General features: G+C 41.0%; 2 protein-coding genes across 7 annotated transcripts in view; one reads left to right on the top strand and one right to left on the bottom strand.

The window, feature by feature from the left end:
• Positions 1-806: 806 nt before the first annotated feature.
• The window catches only part of ppih (peptidylprolyl isomerase H (cyclophilin H)), a 39,948-nt gene continuing 20,596 nt past the window's right edge, over positions 807-20,158 (bottom strand). For 2 of the 5 annotated variants that reach the window (XM_084185298.1, XM_084185302.1), the window contains 8 exons: positions 8,800-8,864; positions 8,625-8,648; positions 4,909-4,953; positions 4,546-4,588; positions 3,294-3,386; positions 3,034-3,121; positions 2,906-2,946; positions 807-1,356 (listed from right to left, as the gene is read on the bottom strand). In XM_084185298.1, coding sequence (XP_084041424.1) covers positions 1,288-1,356; positions 2,906-2,946; positions 3,034-3,121; positions 3,294-3,386; positions 4,546-4,588; positions 4,909-4,953; positions 8,625-8,648; positions 8,800-8,864 — 468 coding nt within the window. In that variant the 3' untranslated portion in view covers positions 807-1,287. Of the gene's footprint in view, positions 1,357-2,905; positions 2,947-3,033; positions 3,122-3,293; positions 3,387-4,545; positions 4,589-4,908; positions 4,954-8,624; positions 8,649-8,799; positions 8,865-9,621; positions 9,663-18,730; positions 18,853-20,158 lie in introns of those variants that run through there. The other 3 variants (XM_084185299.1, XM_084185300.1, XM_084185301.1) reach the window with 3 other exon arrangements.
• On the top strand, positions 9,412-18,574 carry LOC311148354 (uncharacterized protein). Of its 2 annotated transcripts, none has more exons than XM_084185295.1 (2): positions 9,412-9,512; positions 16,608-18,408. In XM_084185295.1, the coding sequence occupies exon 2, from the start codon at positions 16,702-16,704 to the stop codon at positions 17,773-17,775; it is 1,074 nt and encodes a 357-aa protein (XP_084041421.1). In that variant the 5' UTR covers positions 9,412-9,512; positions 16,608-16,701; the 3' UTR covers positions 17,776-18,408. The 2 variants fall into 2 exon arrangements, with proteins under 2 accessions (XP_084041421.1, XP_084041420.1); XM_084185294.1 differs by lacking the exon at positions 9,412-9,512 and adding an exon at positions 10,509-10,610 and having other exon boundaries at positions 16,608-18,574.

Here is a 20,158-nt window from a genome sequence, read left to right as displayed (position 1 = left end):
GGCACATTTTCACAGAAAGGGATTTGGCTTTCCTATCAGCAATTTGCCTCAAATCAAATGAACTCTAAATTGTCGTCATTGTCCTCAACTAAAATCCAACATTTAAAAGGATCCACTTGCCAGTGTGGTAGACTAGACAGCCAGCCAGCCTGAGTACGAGACAGCCCCAGCCCCCCCCCCCCCCATCCTTTGTCATGTTAATGCCCCACTGGCACGGTTTATGAGTACTGGTTGATGTGTGAAGAGCCTGTTGTTAATGGCCGGGCCCTGTTGTCCCACACAAAGACGGCCTTTAACATTGACCCCAGAAGCCTCCCACCAAGCCCCCCAAAAACTCTTCCTGCTCCATAAGAGAGCCGAGCTTCATCTGAAAGGATTCTTTTGTACTGGGAGGGAAAGGGTCCAAGGCGAGTTTGGGCGTGGGGGTTGGGGAGGGTATTTTCTTTGCGCCTGTTTTAAAAACTGTCAGATTTTGTCCAACTTACTTATATTCCTCCCATTACCTGAGGAACTTTGTGAATGCCTTTGAGATTGCTTCTCAACCCTAATAGATAATGTTTTATAGGTTTGGATGTCTTGACAAATGAGAATACCAGCAGTAGTTAACAAAAAAGTACAATAATTTATTATACCTGACACATTGATAAACCTCAATATTGTCCATATGTGGAATCTATTCTGTTTAGGCTATAAGAAAACTCAATGTCTTGTTACTCACATAAATTGTTGATGGGGGATACCAAATCATTGTTGAAAACCTGCCATTTCTAAGAACAACTACTGAACAAAACAGCTGCACCAAAAAGCACATTTATATTATCAATTTATAAAAAGGCAACAGATTCCATACAAAACATTGCATTTCCAATAATTGTTATTCATAGATATGCATTGAGAAAACATTTGAGTAAGCTACAGTATTCTATACATTTACTAGCGAGTTATCGAATTACACATGGGAAATGTATCGATTGGTTGTTGATTTTTTTGGTTGTTGTAAGGAGTAATGAGGCTTAAGTCTAGTTGATGTCCAAGAAAAACAGTCTTACATCTTACATTCGCAATGTGAAACTATTGGCAATGTCAGTTTGTATAGCTATACTATTCATAGGAGACTTCATAATTGTGTGCCAAACTCTGACAGACTGACTTCCACTCAACTTACAGAAGTAAACAGAATTTGGTTGTTGTCTTTTGAGAGCAAACATGGGAGAAGAACACACTGATTCAAGTACAAAAAGAGGTTGTGTGGCTGTCCTAAAAAATTAACTTGCCCTGTAAGTTGAGTCACATTTCACCACACTGAGCTATGAGGATGGGAAGCTTGGGCTTGTTGTTTGGGCCGGTAGGAACATTCTGTGGGAAAGAGGAGTCCAGATAACGTTCAATATAACATTCTAAAATGGTACAGTCATTTCTACACTACGACATTTGTTGGAGACCAAATTAGGGTTGTGATTCTACGACCAGCAATTGACGTAGTGTATACAATGAATTCTGACGTATATCAATCAGATGGTTGTTGCAAACAGCTTAGGACCGGCGACAGATACTTCTCATGTCTAAACAGTGTGTACTCTGATGTGTAGAAGTGGTTTGAGGTTAAACTGAGATTTATTTTTCAACCAGATGTGTATGGGGATATGGTACGTTCGCTTTATAGTACCCTGGCAGTTACAGTTTTTTTTTTTTACATTCTTGAGGCACGGTAGCAACAACATAGTCACTACCACTTCCTCAAAATAGTCCGAATTAATCTATGATAAATCATGAAATCTGTAATTTTGACGTTTTTGCAGAGGTCTTAGTCACACAATTTCATATCTAGCTAAGGTGTTTGGTGCAGTATTTCTCAAGTTAAAAACATTTGCATAAAAAAAGTCACTGCACTGCTGACAGTTTCGAGTCAGCTGCTGCTAGCTGCACTCAGGACTGATTTCGGAGAACATGTCTACAACTTAAAATCAGCAGCAAGCTGTCAAACTATCGTAAATAAAGCACAAGCTGCTACACGCTGTGTATCAGTGCCCAAAATCACTAGCTAACTAGCAAAGTTACATCTCAGTGTTTGTCAATGAAGCTAGCTAGTAGTAGATAGCAGGCACATTGACCAGCAGGCCACGTTAGCTAAATCAGTTTATCAAGTCACTGGCGAGTGGCAACGTGTGCTTCGGTGCCGTTTAGTTTTTACAACTTTCTCACTATCTATTACCAGAGTATGCGTCTGTCTGGCAGTGTTTCATAGCAAATCATGTGAGCGAAGCTGTTTCTCTGTGCATGACAATTCTCCCTAGGTGTTACAATCCCATGTTAGTGGGCATGATTGTCATCCAAACCCAACCCTCATGTAAATCGTGACGACCTTGATTACACAAACTTCACAAAACTATGTTTTGGAGTATACTGACTATGACCAAAATGATCCTACTTACAATTTTTAGTCCATTTTGGCACTGGAATAAATTTTTCGGACTAATATCAATGCCACATAGGCCATTTTCAGATAAATTGGTGTTTGCGTTCAGTTGCCCTTTAAGCCTAGTCCTGGACTAAAAAGCAAACTCAATGGAGAATTCTTTGTAGTCCAGGACTAGGCTTAATCTGTGTCGAGAAAACAGCCCCAATGTTGTTAACATCTAACTAAGCGAATAATTCAGATGATAAATTAGCCTTGTTTTTCTCTAGCACAGTCAAGGACTCAATAATCCAATACTATGTCATCCAAGGTTAAAACATGGCTCTGAAATCACGTTTCTAAATCTGGCTTAACTAAGAACAGTATTCCCTGCTTCTACTTCCATGAAACTCACCGGCCCTTAAAGTTTGATCATTGTTGTGAATCATCATTATATCTTGCCCTAGGCACATAAATTCCCAAAGCCTTATCAAATGAAGAGCTTCTTACCTCAATTTTTCTCATGACGAGCAAGCCGTCGACCACTTTCCCTGAAATGTTGAAATAAAATATGTCATGAGCCAAATACACAAACAGCTAATCTTATCCTTTGTAATCCACAATATAGTAATACTCACCGAAGACCACATGCTTTCCATCTAGCCAGTCACATTTCGTACAGGTAATGAAAAACTGACAGCCATTTGTGCCGGGGCCACTGTTTGCCTGCAGAGGACGGATTGGAGGGTTATTACTCGATGCTTCAGCTACAATCGACCAATAACATCAGTTATAATCAATGTCTATTCATATCAATGTTTAATGTCCCCAATGGAGCACGTGTGTATGAACAGCAGTGTGTGTATACGTGGGATTTCTTTGTCTAAAATGTATGTACCATGGACAGGAGGCCAGGGGCAGAGTGCTTCATTCTAAAGTTTTCATCTGCAAATGGTCCTCTGTAGATGCTGCAGATACCTGTACCATCGCCCTACAGATGCACCACAGGGTCAAGGGAAACAAAGGACGACAAATTAGAAGTAGACCGTAATGCTAATTTAAAACAGAGTCCAGAGCCGCAGAGAGCGATAGTCCCCCGGCCCGTTACATATTTTGCACCACATTTAATTGACTGTTATCGAGTAGCAGACATTTGCAGCTTCAAACTCTGAAGCACACTATTACAGTTGGGTTCATTAAAACGTTTACCTGCACTGCAATGCAGATGAAGAACATGCTGCAAATAAGTAGTTATAACTGCATTGTCAGGGGTAAAGTTCAGAAACAGCAACCCACGTATTTCATTACAGGCAACTGTTAGATGATTGCAAACAAACTTGATGCTGGGCGTCACCTTGTGAGAGTTTCACTGTCACATGATGTACCGTTGCTACAGCCCAGGCATTTCGAAAAGTAACTTCTGAACACACCCATCTGTAAGTGTGAGTTAATCGGTGATGTACTGTTCATTTTCATTTTTGATTTAGACCTAGCAAACCAAAGGTTGTAATGGCCGATCAGTGACATGTATCAACAAATTGACTGGAGTGAAAAAGAAAACCGTGCTCCAGCCTCAGATTTGAGCATCTTTGAAGTAAGTCACAAAACTCAGCTGTAGTTCAGAAACATGTCCACTAGAGCGAGAAAGATGAAAAGGTTCAACTAGCCCCATGAATTGAGCTGACTCAACCAGCCCCTTGGGAGAGGACTGACCACGTGAGCAATGTCTACGACATGGGTAGATGGGGCAACGGTTTCACTGTAAACAAACACGTATTGACTATGGGTAAGTCATCAAGCAATTTATTGAAAGTGCATATTCTGGTTAAACAAATAACAAATTAAAGTGCAATCTCAATGCAAGGAATTACAAATAAATGGTAAATAAATATGTTATTACCGAAACAGAGTACACCTAACTAGAATCAGATGGATTTACAGAAGATCTAGTGCTAGATTATCTGGGCCAAATATATGGTAAGTAAAAGTTGCTGACACCTGGGCATGAGCTAGGATGAAACATTGGTTACACTGAAATCTAATAAATCATAAAGTTCTTTGTAGTTTACAGTATGGAGAATAAACAAACGGTTTGGCTGGAATTCAAAAAGAACAAATCAGAAACAATAAAGAGCAGTGAATTGACTTACATTTACAAAGTCCCCGCCTTGGATCATGAAGTCCTTTATCACCCTAGTAGATGAGGCAATAAAAAACCTTAAAACTGGCAATAGACTGAGGAGCTTTTTATCTAACAATCAAATTATACAAAAATATTCATATTATATCTTACCAAATCATAACATGAGAGAATGTGCTAGAATAGAAAAGCATTACCAACACAAAGACACTAAACACCCCATCAAGATATAGGTTTTATGGATTCAATATTTATTTAATATGCATGTTGTTGCTTGTAAGAAACAATGACTAGCCTATCACAATATCCATCATAGTGATTTGATGTCACATCAAAAATATATGTAAAGTAACATCATCCCACTCAACCATACCTGTGGAATGTGCAGCCTTTAAATCCGATAGGGACACCGTCCTTTCTGTAGGAGAGAGTTTGTACATATAAATTAGCATGGTACTGGCTCCTTTGCTGTATTGATATACAAGTCACCAGAGTATACAGAAAGCCTCTAACGTTAAAGGAATAGGCTAGTCTACTACAACTAAAGCGCTAGATTTCCTGAAGAAGATGTGTTGAAGTTGGAGCTCATTTTACACCTCCCCAGTCAGCGCTAGGTAGTTAAAGATAGCGCATTCACATGAAAGTAATAAACATTAAGTTTCACGAACCAGACATATACCCTTATTGTTAACAGGGAAATATACAGTCGTTAGTGAGTCTACGCAGCCCTTGCACAGTCTACACATTTTGTTGCCTTAAAATTAAATCCCAAAAGAAAATAAATGTTTTTTTTTTTCCTACTGCAATTTTTCAAATTTCAAGAAAAATTATAGAAAATGTTGCTAAATAATACAAACTAAGATATCTTAATTGCGTATGTCTTCACACCCCAGAGTTAATACTAGGTGGAAGCACCTTTGGCAGCCATTACAGCTGTGAATCATTTTGACTAAGATTTCACCATCTTGGGATAACTCTGAGGACAACATTTTACCATTGTATTTGTCAAAATTGGTCAAACAGTACATTTGGTTGGGAATCATTGATGGACAACAATATTCAAACCTTGTCTCAGATTTTCAAGCAAATTTAAATAAGGACAGACTCGACCACTCAGAAACACTCAACACCTCTCGGAAAGCCATTCTGGTGTCTTAGGCATTCAAATGTATTAATTGTCCTGCTGAAAAATAAAACTCTCAGGAACCAGGTTTTCATCCAACCATTTCATGTGGATGAATTACCTGTCGCATAAAAAAAGTAACGGCCGGGCTGATGCAAACAGGAAACGTTGGTACAATTTCATAAATGTCGACAGACAATTTGTTCGTTCGACATGGCGGCAACTTTGTGTCTGTAAAATTCATTACGCAAGAAATGGCGGTGGAAACGCCTTTATGCTAAAATATTGATATAATATGGAGTCACGTGATGATATGTTGTGTGGTCCTCCCACTACGACTTGGGAAAGCATGCAGTTTATTAGGCTACAGATTAAATCAATGATGATGATTTTTTTCTTTTCACTTTGACATAAAGGCCAGTAATGTGGCGTGAATGCAATGTTGTTGATCATCTGTATTTTCAAGTATTGTGGTGGCAGCATCATGTTATGCGTATGCTTGTCACCAGCAGGGACTGGGGAGTTTGTCAGGATCAAAATAAATATGAAAGGAGCAAAGCCCTGATAAGTCTCAGTCTTCTGAATACCTAACCCTCAGATAGTTATTTTTCAGTGGGACAATTACACACATTTTTATGCCAAAGACACACCAGAATAGATTTCCAATAGGTGTTGAGTGTTACTGAATGGCCCAGTCTCAGTCCTGACTTAAGTCTGCTTGAAAATCAGAGGCAAGGTTTGAAAATTGCTGTTCATCAATGACTCACAGCTGTAACGGCTGCCAAAGGAGATTCTACCAAGTATTAACTCTGGGGTTTGAAGACCTAATTAATAATAAATAACAAAGATGTCTTGATTATTTATTATTAATTAGGAAACATTTCTATAATTTGTCTTTCACTTTGAAAATGTGTAGTACATTGGTAGGAAAAATATATATAATTTAATAAACTTTTTGATAATTTTTACCCTATAGTAGGGGTACTCAACTTTCATGTACCGTACTATTTGAGAAGGTCCAGTCACACAAATTTCATAGATGGCAAAAGTCCAAATGGCTTTTTCTCATTTAACAGCGTAGTAACAAACCCAACCTTGCAACCCCATACTGTTCAAATGTATCTTGTTGGCGTAGAATTTTAGCAGTTTTAAAGCTCATTTCTACACATTTTGCCATGTCTTATATGTGTTCATATAATACCCGAGTGACTCAACAAAATAAAATTGTGGGCCCCCTGGTGGTCGAGGGCCCAAGGCACGTAATCTGGCCATGCTAACTAGCCTACAATATTTAGATAGCTAGGTATGTTAGCCTAATTTACCTAACATGGGCTACTTGATCAATTTTTTATTGTTTAACATTTTTGTATGGACCTGTGGTGGTCCCTATTGATCCCGGTCTGGGTCCGGATCCAGACAGCAGTCTGCCTGTTGAGTATGGCTGCCCTAGAGTAATATTACCATGTAGGATTTTCTTTAGGCCTATATGTGTGACAGTGTCATAGCAGATTACAAGATACATTTTCAAACAGGTTTGAGTTTTAAAATAGATTGAGTGTGCAAAACATTAAGAACACCTTCCTAATATTGAGTTACACCCCCTCTTTTGCCATCAGAACAGCCTCAATTCGTCGGGGCATGGACTCTACAAGGTGTCGAAAGCATTCCACACGGATGCTGGCCCATGTTGACTCCAATGTTTCCCACAGTTACATTTACATTTTAGTCATTTAGCAGACGCTCTTATCCAGAGCAACTTACAGTTAGTGAATACATATTTTTTTTTATACTGGCCCCCCGTGGGAAACGAACCCACAACCCTGGCGTTGCAAACACCATGCTCTATCAACTGAACTACATCCCTGCCGGCCATTCCCTCCCCTACCCTGGACGACGCTGGGCCAATTGTGCGCCGCCCATGAGTCTCCCGGTCGCGGCCGGCTGCGACAGAGCCTGGATTCGAACCAGGATCTCTAGTGGCACAGTTAGCACTGCGATGCAGTGCCTTAGACCACTGCGCCACTCAGGAGTACAGTTGTGTCAAGTTTGCTGGATGTCCTTTAGGTGGTGGACTATTCTTGAAACTGTTTAGCATGAAAAACCCAGCAGCGTTGCAGTTCTTGACACACTCAAACCGGTGAGCCTGGCACCTACTACCATACCCCGTTCAAAGGCACATAAATATTTTGTCTTGCCCATTCACCCTCTGAATGGCACACATACACAATCCATGTCTCAATTGTCTCCAAGCTTAAAAATCATTCTTCAAACCCATCTCCCCCCCTTCATCTACACTGATTGAAGGGGATTTAACAGGTGACATCAATAAGGGATCATAGCTTTCACCTGGAATTACGTGGTCAGTCTATGTCATGGGAAGCTGTTCTGTACACTCAGTGTATATTTCCAATAAAGTACTCGTCATTTCAATTTTTGTTATTTCAAATCACAGTAATATTTACTGCTGTGATTAGACAAGGGGTTGCAGAGCTGACACAAAGGAACTGGCCAGATTACTGTCTTCTAACTTGTGCTTAACAGCCTAAACAATAAGTGAAAAGGGACGTTTACCACAATTAACACATGTACTGGGGAAAAACAACACTCTATACACCTGTTCCACTAAGTGGACACCATGGCCACTGAACAGGCTGCAGGTACATTCTTTTAATCTAATACTGAACTCTTTTCAAGGGTCAACTATGCTAGTTCTAGCTAGAGTTGGGTGTGGGGAAGGGAGTGGAAAGGGGTCTACAGCTCCAGTAGATGGCGCTATAAACACCTTAACCTGCTAGATACTTGTGTCAAGTGAACAATAAAATCTCTCCTGACAACAGTCTCACACAGTGAATGTGCTTGTAACTGTAGAAGTATATGGGTACAGTTGGGTGTTCACAGCGAGTAGATAAGCAAGTGGAACAGGGATCAATAGACAGCCACTCTAGTGTCCATAGAGATTCCCTTACCTGAATTCCCCTGTGCAGAACTGCCTGTAAAAGACAAAAGGGATTTATTTATTCTACAACATTATGCCATACTGAATGTGGCCTTGATGTGACAGTTTAGACTTGAAGGCATGATTTTGCACTAGAAAGTCATGAAATTTGTTTAGGTGGTGAATCTCTTGGTGTTTTATATTACCGGAAGTTCTCTGCCGTCTTGGGAACCACATCCGCAAAGAGTTCTACCTTCATTCTCCCAACTTCCTGGAAAACAGTAAGTCAAAGGGCTGAGTACGGTAAACACTCCACATGCAAATATTGACAAGCGAGACCACAATGGTCATATAATGAAAGCATCACCTTGCTTGACCGGGTTTTGAAAGCCGTTTTTGCCCACATTCATATTTCCTGGTATGCTTAGCAATTAGTATGTCTAAGCTACATTCATTGTTTTGCACGAGGAATGGTTTTCTAGAAGCAGTGTAAAATGTATATGACAAAACATAGTCTCTATATCTTTTGACCAAAGAACTGGTTTCTTATATTCAACAATGTTTTGTAATCATCATATTCACATGGTATGTCAGCTTACTCAAATTAAATGACTAATAGGCTACTTAATGAACACCTGTTCCCACTGGATTAATTAAGCAGTATCAACTGTAGGGTTGTCATGATAACAGTAAGACGATACTCGATTTTCCATGGCAAAAAGGAAAATACGAAGCAGACTAAACTCTTTGAAAACCTGCTTTATGTCAAATATTGTGCTACAGGTTGGGAATTCAGCCCCTCTGAAAAGAGCCGTTTGTCTCCAAGGCATCGCTGGAGAGCTTCTGTGTTGTTAAACTAATTGGGAGGTGCAGGAGCACCCTCCACTCAGCCAACACGTCGCACACTTCCATTTTCACGGTAACTGCATCATAAGCGCCCAGTGGATCCTTTGCGCAGTGTAACCTGATAGACCATACATTGGCTTTTACACCCTAGTCTAGTGTTCCTTTCATCATTGTTAACTAACCATTTATTCAGGGTGCGACCGAAATCTAGACGTGGCCTTTGTTCCCCTTGGAGCCTGTACATTTCACTTCCCCTAGACCAAAACAAACCACGTGACTCCTTAATATCCTGAACATTTACAGAGATCAGCAAATAAACACTGGCTGGACTCTGGCTGCTCTAATGCAGGGATTGGGTCACTGAGGTGGTAGAGAGTTCTTTATTGCGTTGAACAGATAGCAGAGTAGATGTGTCACCCCCCTCCTACACACCTTACATAGCCCTCAGCCTGCTATGCAAAACAGGCCATTACATTTCTAAAATGTCCAAGCAGCATATGCCAGCTAAGCTATTAGCAGCACGTATCATGAACATCACAAACAACATGTGTCATTTTAAAAAACGGTTACACTGCTCAGGCCATTCATTTACAGTACACATGCATTTGAGCTATATTCAACTCCAGACTACCAGATGATGGGGGGGGGGGGGGGGGGCAACATGATAAAATTGATATCTCTAGACCATAAGCTTCGACTCTATTTTACGGGAATCATTATTGATGGATGTCTCGGGTTTGAACAGTGTTGGCCCCATATTGGCATCACAGCAAGAGAGCATGTTTGTAAGACACTGACTCTTCAACAACCAATAGTTTCTGCATGGCCTTAGTGGTGAATCCTCACCCCACCTAAAACTCAACCACAAAAGGCTATGCAAAACAGAGAAAAGGTAGCACCTGAGGAGGGAAGGGCAAGGTGGGTGGGTGAAACTGCCAGGTAGAATTACAGGCGTGTCGGGTTGGCTACAAGGCTAGTTTCACCCAGGAAACCCTGAGCAGGTAATAGACCCACCCACAATGAGGCAGAACATTTACGATATAATAAGGAAGGACTGTGCTTGCCAATCAATCCTAGCCTATGCTAAGAGTAAAGCACATACACCTGTTGATGCTGCCACTGGATCTCCAACTACACATACATGACCAGGATTACCCACAACGATTAAGAGGTAGGGCCTACATGCAAAGTGTTCAAAAGATCACAGTATTACGTGGATTGATAGCTTTTTCGATGTCATCGTAAAATAATTCTTAATGATTAGTTTTCAATAGCGCTGAGGGGTGGGGCTGGCTGAATGTAGCCTAATCTTGCTCAAATTCATAGATGGAGCTATGGATGCAAGGACAGACATTCCATGAGATCAGCATGATAGTTAAAACCTTATTTTGAAGCTTTTCATCTTTAAAGATTCCTGTTACTGTATGTGGAAATATCTGGGTTAAGCAATAGCATTGCACCAAAAGAAGGCACACATTTTCTCCTACATGTTGGCAAACTTGTTTTTTATAGCAAAAAAATTGTAAATTAATTTACTGCCATAACTGAAATGTTAGCCTTTGTCTAGCTTCAGCCTGTCACCAGTGAAATAAATACAGTACATAATAGGCAACTGTATTTCTTAACACTTGAGGTTGGTGGACTCCACCCCAGTGGGAGTTGAAACTATTTTTGGCATCTCAGATTGTTCTCAGAATTCTCACATAGGAACTTCATTGGGAAGAAGGATGTTTAACATGTTTTTTTTTTAAACATATTTTTGTATCACAAACCATTTTTGAAAAAAGCATGATCAAATTGGCAATTTTAGGCCCTTTTTAGACCTATACATGCCACCTGTAAGACCCTATGATCTTTGAACCGTACATGATACAGACAACATATTGGTGTCATTATACTCCTTATAACATTCTCATAAATATGGAGTAGGCCTATATCAAGATTCTGAAATACACATTTTCACATTAATTTATTCAACATAAAATATTATAATATCTTAAAACTACCCTTTTTGATTTTGCTAATTTTAAGACATATTGTTTGTAACAATATACTCTTCAAACTAGGGCTGGGCAATATGGCCTAAAAATGATATTTATGCTTCTTCAAACTTATGGGCAATTCACAACATACAGTGCCTTCGGAAAGTATTCAGACCCCTTGACTTTTTCAACATTTTGTTAAGTTACAGCCTTATTCTAAAATTGATTAAATAGTTTTTCCCCCCTCATCAATCTACACATAATACCCCATACTGACAAAGCAAAAACAGGTTTTTAGAAATGTTTGCTAGGAGACTGATACAATCAGTTTCACTTACGTTAAAGACTATCAATAACATTTCAACTAATTATCTACTAACCCTAGCCCTAACCCTTATCCTAACCCTGAACTTAACCCTAACCCTTATTCTAAACCTAACCGTAACCCTAGCAAGCAGTTGCTTATCAACAGATAGTTTGTTGATAGTATGACCATCTGTAGAGCATCTTATTCTAAAATGGATTCAGTTGTTTTTCTCCCCCTCATCAATCTACACACAATACCCCATAAAAAAAAAAGGTTTTTAGAAATTTGTGCAAATGTAATTTTAAAAACGAAATATATCATTTACATAAGTATTCAAACCCTTTACTCAGTACTTTGTTGAAGCTCCTTTGGCAGTGATTACAGCCTCGAGTCTTCTTGGTATGACGCTACAAGCTTGGCACACCTGTATTTGGGGAGTTTCTCAGATTCTTCTCTGCAGATCCTCTCAAGCGCTGTCAGGTTGGATGGAGAGCGTCGCTGCACAGCTATTTTCAGGTCTCTCCAGAGATGTTCGATCGGGTTCAAGTCCGGGCTCTGGCTGGGCCACTCAAGGACATTCAGAGACTTGTCCCAAAGCTACTCCTGCGTTGTCTTGGCTGTGTGCTGCTTAGGGTCGTTGTCCTGTTGGAAGGTGAACCTTCACCCCAGTCTGAGGTCCTGAACGCTCTGGAGCAGGTTTTCATCAAGGATCTCTCTGTACTTTGCTCCGTTCATCTTTCCCTCGATTCAGACTAGTCTCCCAGTCCCTGCCGCTGAAAAACATCCCCACAGCATGATGCTGCCACCACCATACTTCACCATAGGGATGGTGCCAGGTTTCCTCCAGACGTGACGCTTGGCATTCAGGCCAAAGAGTTCCTTCTTGGTTTCATCAGACCAGAGAGTCTTGTTTACGTGCCTTTTGGCAAAAAAAAATTGGTACCCTTCCCCCGATCTGTGTCTCGACACAATCCTGTCTCGGAGCTCTACGGACAACTCCTTCGACCTCATGGCTTGGTTTTTGCTCTGACATGCACTGTCAACTGTGGGACCTTATGTGTGCGCCTTTCCAAATATTTTTATTTTATTTCATCTGTATTTAACCAGGTAAGCCAGTTGAGAACAAGTTCTCATTTACAACTGCGACCTGGTCAAGATAAAGCAAAGCAGTGCGATAAAAACAACAGAGTTACACATGGGATGAAACAAAACATACAGTCAAAAACACAATAGAAAATCTATGTACAGTGTGTGCAAATGTAGTAAGTTATGGAGGTAAGGCAATAAATAGGCCATAGTGCAAAATAATTACAATTTAGTATTAACAGTGGAGTGATAGATGTGCAGAAGATGATGTGCAAATAGAGATACTGGGGTGCAAATGAGCAAAATAAATAACAATGTAAATAACAATATGGGGATGAGGTAGTTGGGTGGGCTAATTACAGATGGGTGTGTACAGGTGCAGTGATCGGTAAGCTGCTCTGACAACTGATGCTTAAAGTTAGTCAGGGAGATAAGTGTCTCCAGCTTCAGAGATTTTTGCAGTTCGTTCCAGTCATTTGCAGCAGAGAACTGGAAGGAATGGCGGCCAAAGGAGGTGTTGGCTTTGGGGATGACTAGTGAGATATACCTGCTGGAACGCATACTACGGGTGGGTGTTGCTATGGTGACCAATGATCTAAAATAAGGCAGGGATTTGCCTAGAAGTGATTCATAGATGACCTGGAGCCAATCATGGTAAATTCAATTGAATTTACCACAGGTAGACTCCAATCAAGTTGTAGAAACATCAAGGACAATCAATGGAAACAGGATGCACCTGATCTCAATTGAGTCTCACAGCAAAGGGTCTGAATACTTATGTAAATTAGGTATATTTATTAAAACAACCTGTTTTCGCTTTGTCATTATGGGTTATTGTGTGTAGATTTGAGGGGAAAAAATAATTTAATCCATTTTAGAATAAGGCTGTAACGTAACAAAATGTGGAAAAAGTCAAGGGGTCTGAATACTTTCTGAATGCACTGTAAGTCTTTGGCTAAAATGCTGCTAGCGAAATCGCAATGGCCCGCGCAACAAACTGATCATACATTTTCCAGAATCAATGTTCATTGATACTCCCGTTTTAGTAGTGTCTGCTCTGCATTGGAATTAAGACATTAAAATGGTATCATTAGAAAGGTTAACTTCTCTATTACAGTAAAAGTAACCTCCCAAGTGGCGCAGTGGTCTAAGGCACTGCATCGCAGTGCTAGCTGTGCCACTAGAGATCCTGGTTCAAATCCAGGCTCTGTCGTAGCCGGCCGCGACCGGGAGACCCATGGGGCGGCGCACAATTGGCCCAGCGTCGTCCAGGGTAGGGGAGGGAATGGCCGGCAGGGATGTAGCTCAGTTGGTAGAGCATGGCGTTTGCAACGCCAGGGTTTTGGGTTCGATTCCCACGGGGGGCCAGTATGAAAAAATATATATAATAATAATGTATGCACTCACTAACTGTAAGTCGCTCTGGATAAGAGCGTCTGCTAAATGACTAAAAAATAAATGTAAAATGTTAAATAATGTCTCAATGTGTTTTGGTGTCCATATGACTGATTCTTTTGGGCCAAACCTCAAATGCAAATAGCAACTTGAAACCCAGGCACCCAGTGTCTGGTTTGGTGCATAACGTCACAAGCTCTTCTGGGTGGCTACTGCGTAGCAACCTATCAGTGCCAAAAGCTCTGGTTTATGATCGCTAGAACGGCTCCAAAATGTTTTGACTGCCGTTTTGTGCTCCATTTTATTTTTATTATGATCAAGTTGAATCCCCAAGGCAATTGTTTTGCTTTAATTCAATAGTGATCCATTCTGACTACATTTTTCGTCACACAGGACCACGTGCTGACACAGACCAATAACGGGCCGGCAGGCTACGAGGAAGCTCGCGCCCTCATGCCATAGACATTAAGTTTGACTCTAAGGCAGGATGAAAATGACTATGTTGACCATGATCCTTTGCTAGTTATGGCCACTTTCACAATGATCAATAGCAATGTTTTGGTGCCATTCAGCCTAGGGGAGAATGACTGCCCCCTCGCATTGAAGATTTCAAGTTGAAGGCCCAACCGCAGTACTGCAGGCATTGTTTCCAGAAAGCAGGATCCCCCATTATAGTGAATGGGGAAATGGTGATCTTCATGGTCAATATTCGTGGATATACAGTACCAGTCAAAAGTTTTAGAACACTTACTCATTCAAGGGTTTTTCTTTATTTTTTACTATTTTCTACATTGGATAATAATAGTGAAGACATCAAAACTATGAAATAACACATATGGAATCATGTAGTAACCAAAAAAAAGTGGTCAACAAATCAAAATATATTTTATATTTGAGATTCTTCAAAGTAACCACCCTTTGCCTTGATGACAGCTTTGCACACTCTTGGTATTCTCTCAACCAGCTTCATGAGGTAGTCACCTCATCATAGCACTTGATGGTTTTTGAAACTGCACTTGAAGAAACGTTCAAAGTTCTTCATTTTTTCCGGACTAACTTGACCGACCATCATGTCTTAAAGTAATGATGGACTGTTGTTTCTCTTTGCTTATTTGAGCTGTTCTTGCCATAATATGGACTTGGTCTTTTACCAAATTGGGCTCTCTTCTGTATACCATCCCTACCTTTTCACAACACATCTGATTGGCTCAAACGCATTCAGAAGGAAATAAATTCCACAAATTAACTTTTAACAAGGCACACCTGTTAATTGAAATGCATTCCAGGTGACTACCTCATGAAGCTGGTTGAGAGAATGCCAAGAGTGTGCAAAGCTGTCATCAAGGCAAAGGGTGGCTACTTTGAAGAATCTAAAATCTAAAATATATTTTGATTTGTTTAACACTTTTTTGGTTACTACATGATTCCATATGTGCCATTTCATAGTTTTGATGTCTTCACAATTATTCTACAATGTAGAAAATAGTAAAAATAAAGAAAAACCCTTGAATGAGTAGGTGTGTCCAAACTTTTGACTGGTACTCTGAAATGACACTTCCTGATCATCAAATGCGCCACTGAGCATTCTCATAGGAAACAATGGGGTGACGTCGTAGATGGTGTCGTCCATTAAAAAAAAAAAACAGTCTATGATTAAGCCCCTTTCAACAATATGGCTTCATGCGCCATCAGGAGTTTTCCATAGGAATACATGGATGACGTCAGCGCTATCACTATCTACTGGTTTTAATGTCTATGGTTGAAACCGCTTGTCAGAGAGGAAGAAGTGATCTCACATCTTTGTATAATATATATAATAATATAATATGCCATTTAGCAGACGCTTATATCCAAAGCGACTTACAGTCATGTGTGCATACATTTTTTGTTGTGTATGGGTGGTCCCGGGGATCGAACCCACTACCTTGGCGTTACAAGCGCCGTGCTCTGCCAGCTGAGCTACAGAGGACCACATTTGTGTGTGTAAATGAGAAGGTGCACAGTCACAGCAGAAGGAGCGAAAGAGACAAGCCCAAAAAGACATGAGAACAAGTGGACATAAACTAAACGCTCCTAAAAACGAAGAAAAATAATATTGATTCTTGCGATACAGGCATTTTGAATATCGCGTAAAAACATACATTCCTCCCAATTAAGTTTCTATGTGAGAATTTCCAGAACAAACTGAGATACCAAAAATATTATCCGCTCCTACAGGTGCCCACATACATTAAAAGGGAGAGTTTAAGTTTCTTATTTTCGACTTCCCTAAGGTGTTGTTGTTTCTGTAGACAAGTCACGAGAGGCCAGGTAGTACTGATAACACTAGAAAAAGTCTAATTTCATGGTAGAAGCAGTTTGTAGATTTCTGCTAACTGCTCCACTCTCTCTTCAACAGCTTTTTCCTGAGCATGGTGACATCAACCGGAACATCACAGACCCAATAGGTGACTTCTGGGTTTGGGCTCAGTCTCAACGGCAAAAGCTTCAACATGCTGGCCATCATTGAGTCCTGGGAAGAGGAGGGGAGCTGCCTCGAGGACAACACCAGGCAGTTTCTGTTCATCTTGCTGTTAAAGGTGGGCATGGATTGTCTGGTCCTGTCCATCTGCCTGTGCCGGCTGCACACCTCCTTCATGGGCGTCTTTGGCCTCTCAGTCTTCCTGGTCGACGTGGCGTTGGCATGCGCCGTTGTGGCTGTTTGGTTACTAGGACCTGCCCACTCCCCAGTGTCCATGTGCTTCCTCTTGGCGCAGGCCTCGGCCGTGTTCAACGCGCTGCCTCTGCCCGTGCTGGGCCTGGGGCTGCTGGACTATGCCACAGAGTCACACTATGACTCCTGCCATGCCACCCCCGGCAGGGCCTTGTGCAACTGCACCCTGACGCTGCTGGTGTGGGTGCTGGCCGGTGTGTGCGCCTGCTGGTCAACCTTCACCAACCTCATAGAGGTCGAGTACGAGGGAGGGAAGCATGCTTTAGGGTGCGTGGTGCAGGAGTCTGTGTTTGTGGTACATTTCTCAGTGGGGATCTCCGTAGCCGTCTGCTGTGTGCTGCTGCTCCACTACAAACAGCTTTCCTCGTGGCTGAAGGAGGCCAACAAGCTTTCAGAACAGAGGGACGACGTCAACCCAACGCTGCACAGAGACTTGAGCTTCAGGTATGCCAAGTTAGGCCAGGCAGGAGCTGACAAGGACGAGGAGAAAGCACTGGCGATGGAGACCGAATGGCAGAGGCACCCCCTTTACCTCAGCCTGACTTTGGGCTTCAGCACAACGTGGGCCTCATACCTGGTCATGTGCGTCGCCTGTGAGCTCTTGGGCCTTGCGGTCCCCGCCTACATTGCCATCAACCTCCTGTGGTTGGAGTGTGCCAACAGCTTATTGGTGGGGCTGGTGTTCTGGCTCAAGAGCGACTGGCTGGGGCCGTACAGCAATCTCCCGGACGACATCTGCCAGTGGCAGGTTTACTGGCACTTAAGTAGAGGACCCGTTAGAGACTCTGAGAAACTTCCCAAGACTGTGTTCAGCCTGTCAGGCAAGGACAGAAACCCACTCCTGTATGTCTGAATCAGGCCAATCGAAAAGTGGGCTTGACTCATGATGCAAGATAGTCCTACTATATTACCTTTCCATTCCTCTGATAATGTTCGGTTCAGATATGACGACAAAGAAAGCAATTATGCTGTTACATACTTCTACTGATAGCTTTGTTAGTAGGCCTAGCCTATATGATTGTCAATAGTTCTTGCCCTTGATATGCAACTGTATGAAGGGTGGTGCCATTAGTTTAGGCTAACCTACCTCATTGTTACTACAAACACTTTCACACACACGCAACGACATGGGCATAAAAAGGACCTGCAGCACTTTGTAGTAGTGTACTTTATATGTTTGATCAATAAACTCTCTGTATTGACTCTCACTCCTCGAGTTTCATGTTTCTCTATTACAGGTTTTTCAATATGCTTTAGAGAAACTAGGTGATTCTCATGAAACTAGTTTTAATTGTCTGTAGCAAATTGAGTAACAAAACCATGATGCATCTGCAAAAAACAAGTGTCTTATTTTAAATACATTTTAGATTTCTGCAATGAATTTTGTAAATTTACACCTCTAATTCTCATTACCGAAATGTGTCCGGATTAAATTCTCGGGTCATTTTATACAATTTTAACTTATTTGAATAAAAACAGAGTATGTTGCTGTAGTTTGTCCATAAATCATAACAATTCTATACTAGTTGAAGTTTACATTAAAACTATAGGTATTATGTAAAAACATTGTCTGTGGACACGTCTCTCATTAAAGTAACACTTTTTCAAGATCCTGTAAAAAATCCAGTTTTTAAATAAATTTTTATTCACCCAAGATGCATAATCTAGAGTGGTCCTTAGACTTCATGTATTCGCATATGCCTTCAGAATTAGACCCTTATTCTCAAACACCCCCTTTACCCCACTTGACCTTCTCATTACCGAAACGCCTAAAAAGCTCAAAATTGGGAAAAAGTCAGAAGCATTACCTTACCAACATGGAGGCATGAATGAGCTTTAGTGATGTGGTCAATTCTTTGAGGACTCATAATGGCTGTTTCCTATTATTTGCAGATTGAGCTAACATGCTGACTAGACCAGCTACATTGCGTGCCCGAGCGTTGCAACACAAAAAAAATATGTATGCGTACATGTTATTCAAGAGCTCTAAACTAGAACATGGTTGTCTGTGACGCTGCAGCTTTCTGCAAGTCCCGCCTCTCCCATCACCTAATTGGTTCTCACGTCGAGCATACTTCAGGTAAACAAAAGCCAACGTGTGCTTGAAAGAATGACGAGAGATTAATCGTGGAAGTATAGAAGTACTTGAATTTAAAGGACAAGGCTTCAAAATTCTACCATTTCAGGTAAAGTAGAAATCCTCTGTAGCCAAGAGAGTTATGCGAGAGATTTTCCTTGGTTGTTTTTTAGTTGGTGAAATAATGGTGGAATGGTAGTTTTAAAGTGTAGAATAAACAAACAATACAAATGAAGATGTCAAAGATGAACATACTGTCACATTTTAATAAACAATCAGGTATAATTATTTTTTAACTAGAGACATACACTCAGTGCAATTAAGTAGGTATAGCTCCAATCATTCTGTCCTGGAAGACAATTCTGCCTGCCAGAGGTGAAATACTTGGTCAACTTTTCCCTGACAGAAACGGCCTCCTGACCTGCTCTGTTTGCCTGGATGGCTATGCATCATCCTTGACCCACTCTGTTGTAGCCACATCTCCACATCACAAGCATTTGTGAGGAAGTTATATAGTATGCACATTGCAACCACTAGGGTATCAACCTGGCAGTAGGTTGATCTTCTTGTAAAGGATCCTCCATCTTGTAAAGGATCCTCCATCTGGCCGCAAGGATCCCGAATGCCTTCTCCACTGTCATTCTAGCTCAACAGAGACAACAGTTGAATATTTGTTTCTCGTAGCTGATGTTGTGCCCGGCCTATGGCCTCATCAGGTAACGTAACAAAATGTGGAAAAAGTCAAGTGGTCTGAATACTTTCCGAATGCACTGTATTAGTTTCTAGGGCATAACGTGTGCTTCGAAAGTAGGTAGAATTCATAGAAGCTGTATCTCAATCAATTTAAACATGATTCATTTTTGGTGCTCTTAAATGTCATGTGGTGCTCCTAACTTTTGTAAGTTGGGAGCACCAGTGCTAACAATGAAAAAATCTTAATGTAAAGCCAGGGCTTTACATTAAGATTTTTTCATTGTTAGCACTGGTGCTCCCAACTTACAAAAGTTAGGAGCACCACATGACATTTAAGAGCACCAAAAATGAATCATGTTTAAATTGATTGAGATACAGCTTCTATGAATTCTACCTACTTTCGAAGCACACGTTATGCCCTAGAAACTAATACAGTGCATTCGGAAAGTATTCAGACCACTTGACT

The sequence above is a fragment of the Coregonus lavaretus genome (genome assembly GCF_964263955.1).
Source record: "Coregonus lavaretus genome assembly, chromosome: 20".
Taxonomy (NCBI): Eukaryota; Metazoa; Chordata; class Actinopteri; order Salmoniformes; family Salmonidae; genus Coregonus; species Coregonus lavaretus.
Note: the sequence above shows the minus strand (reverse complement) of the source record. Positions and strands in the feature narration are given on the sequence as shown.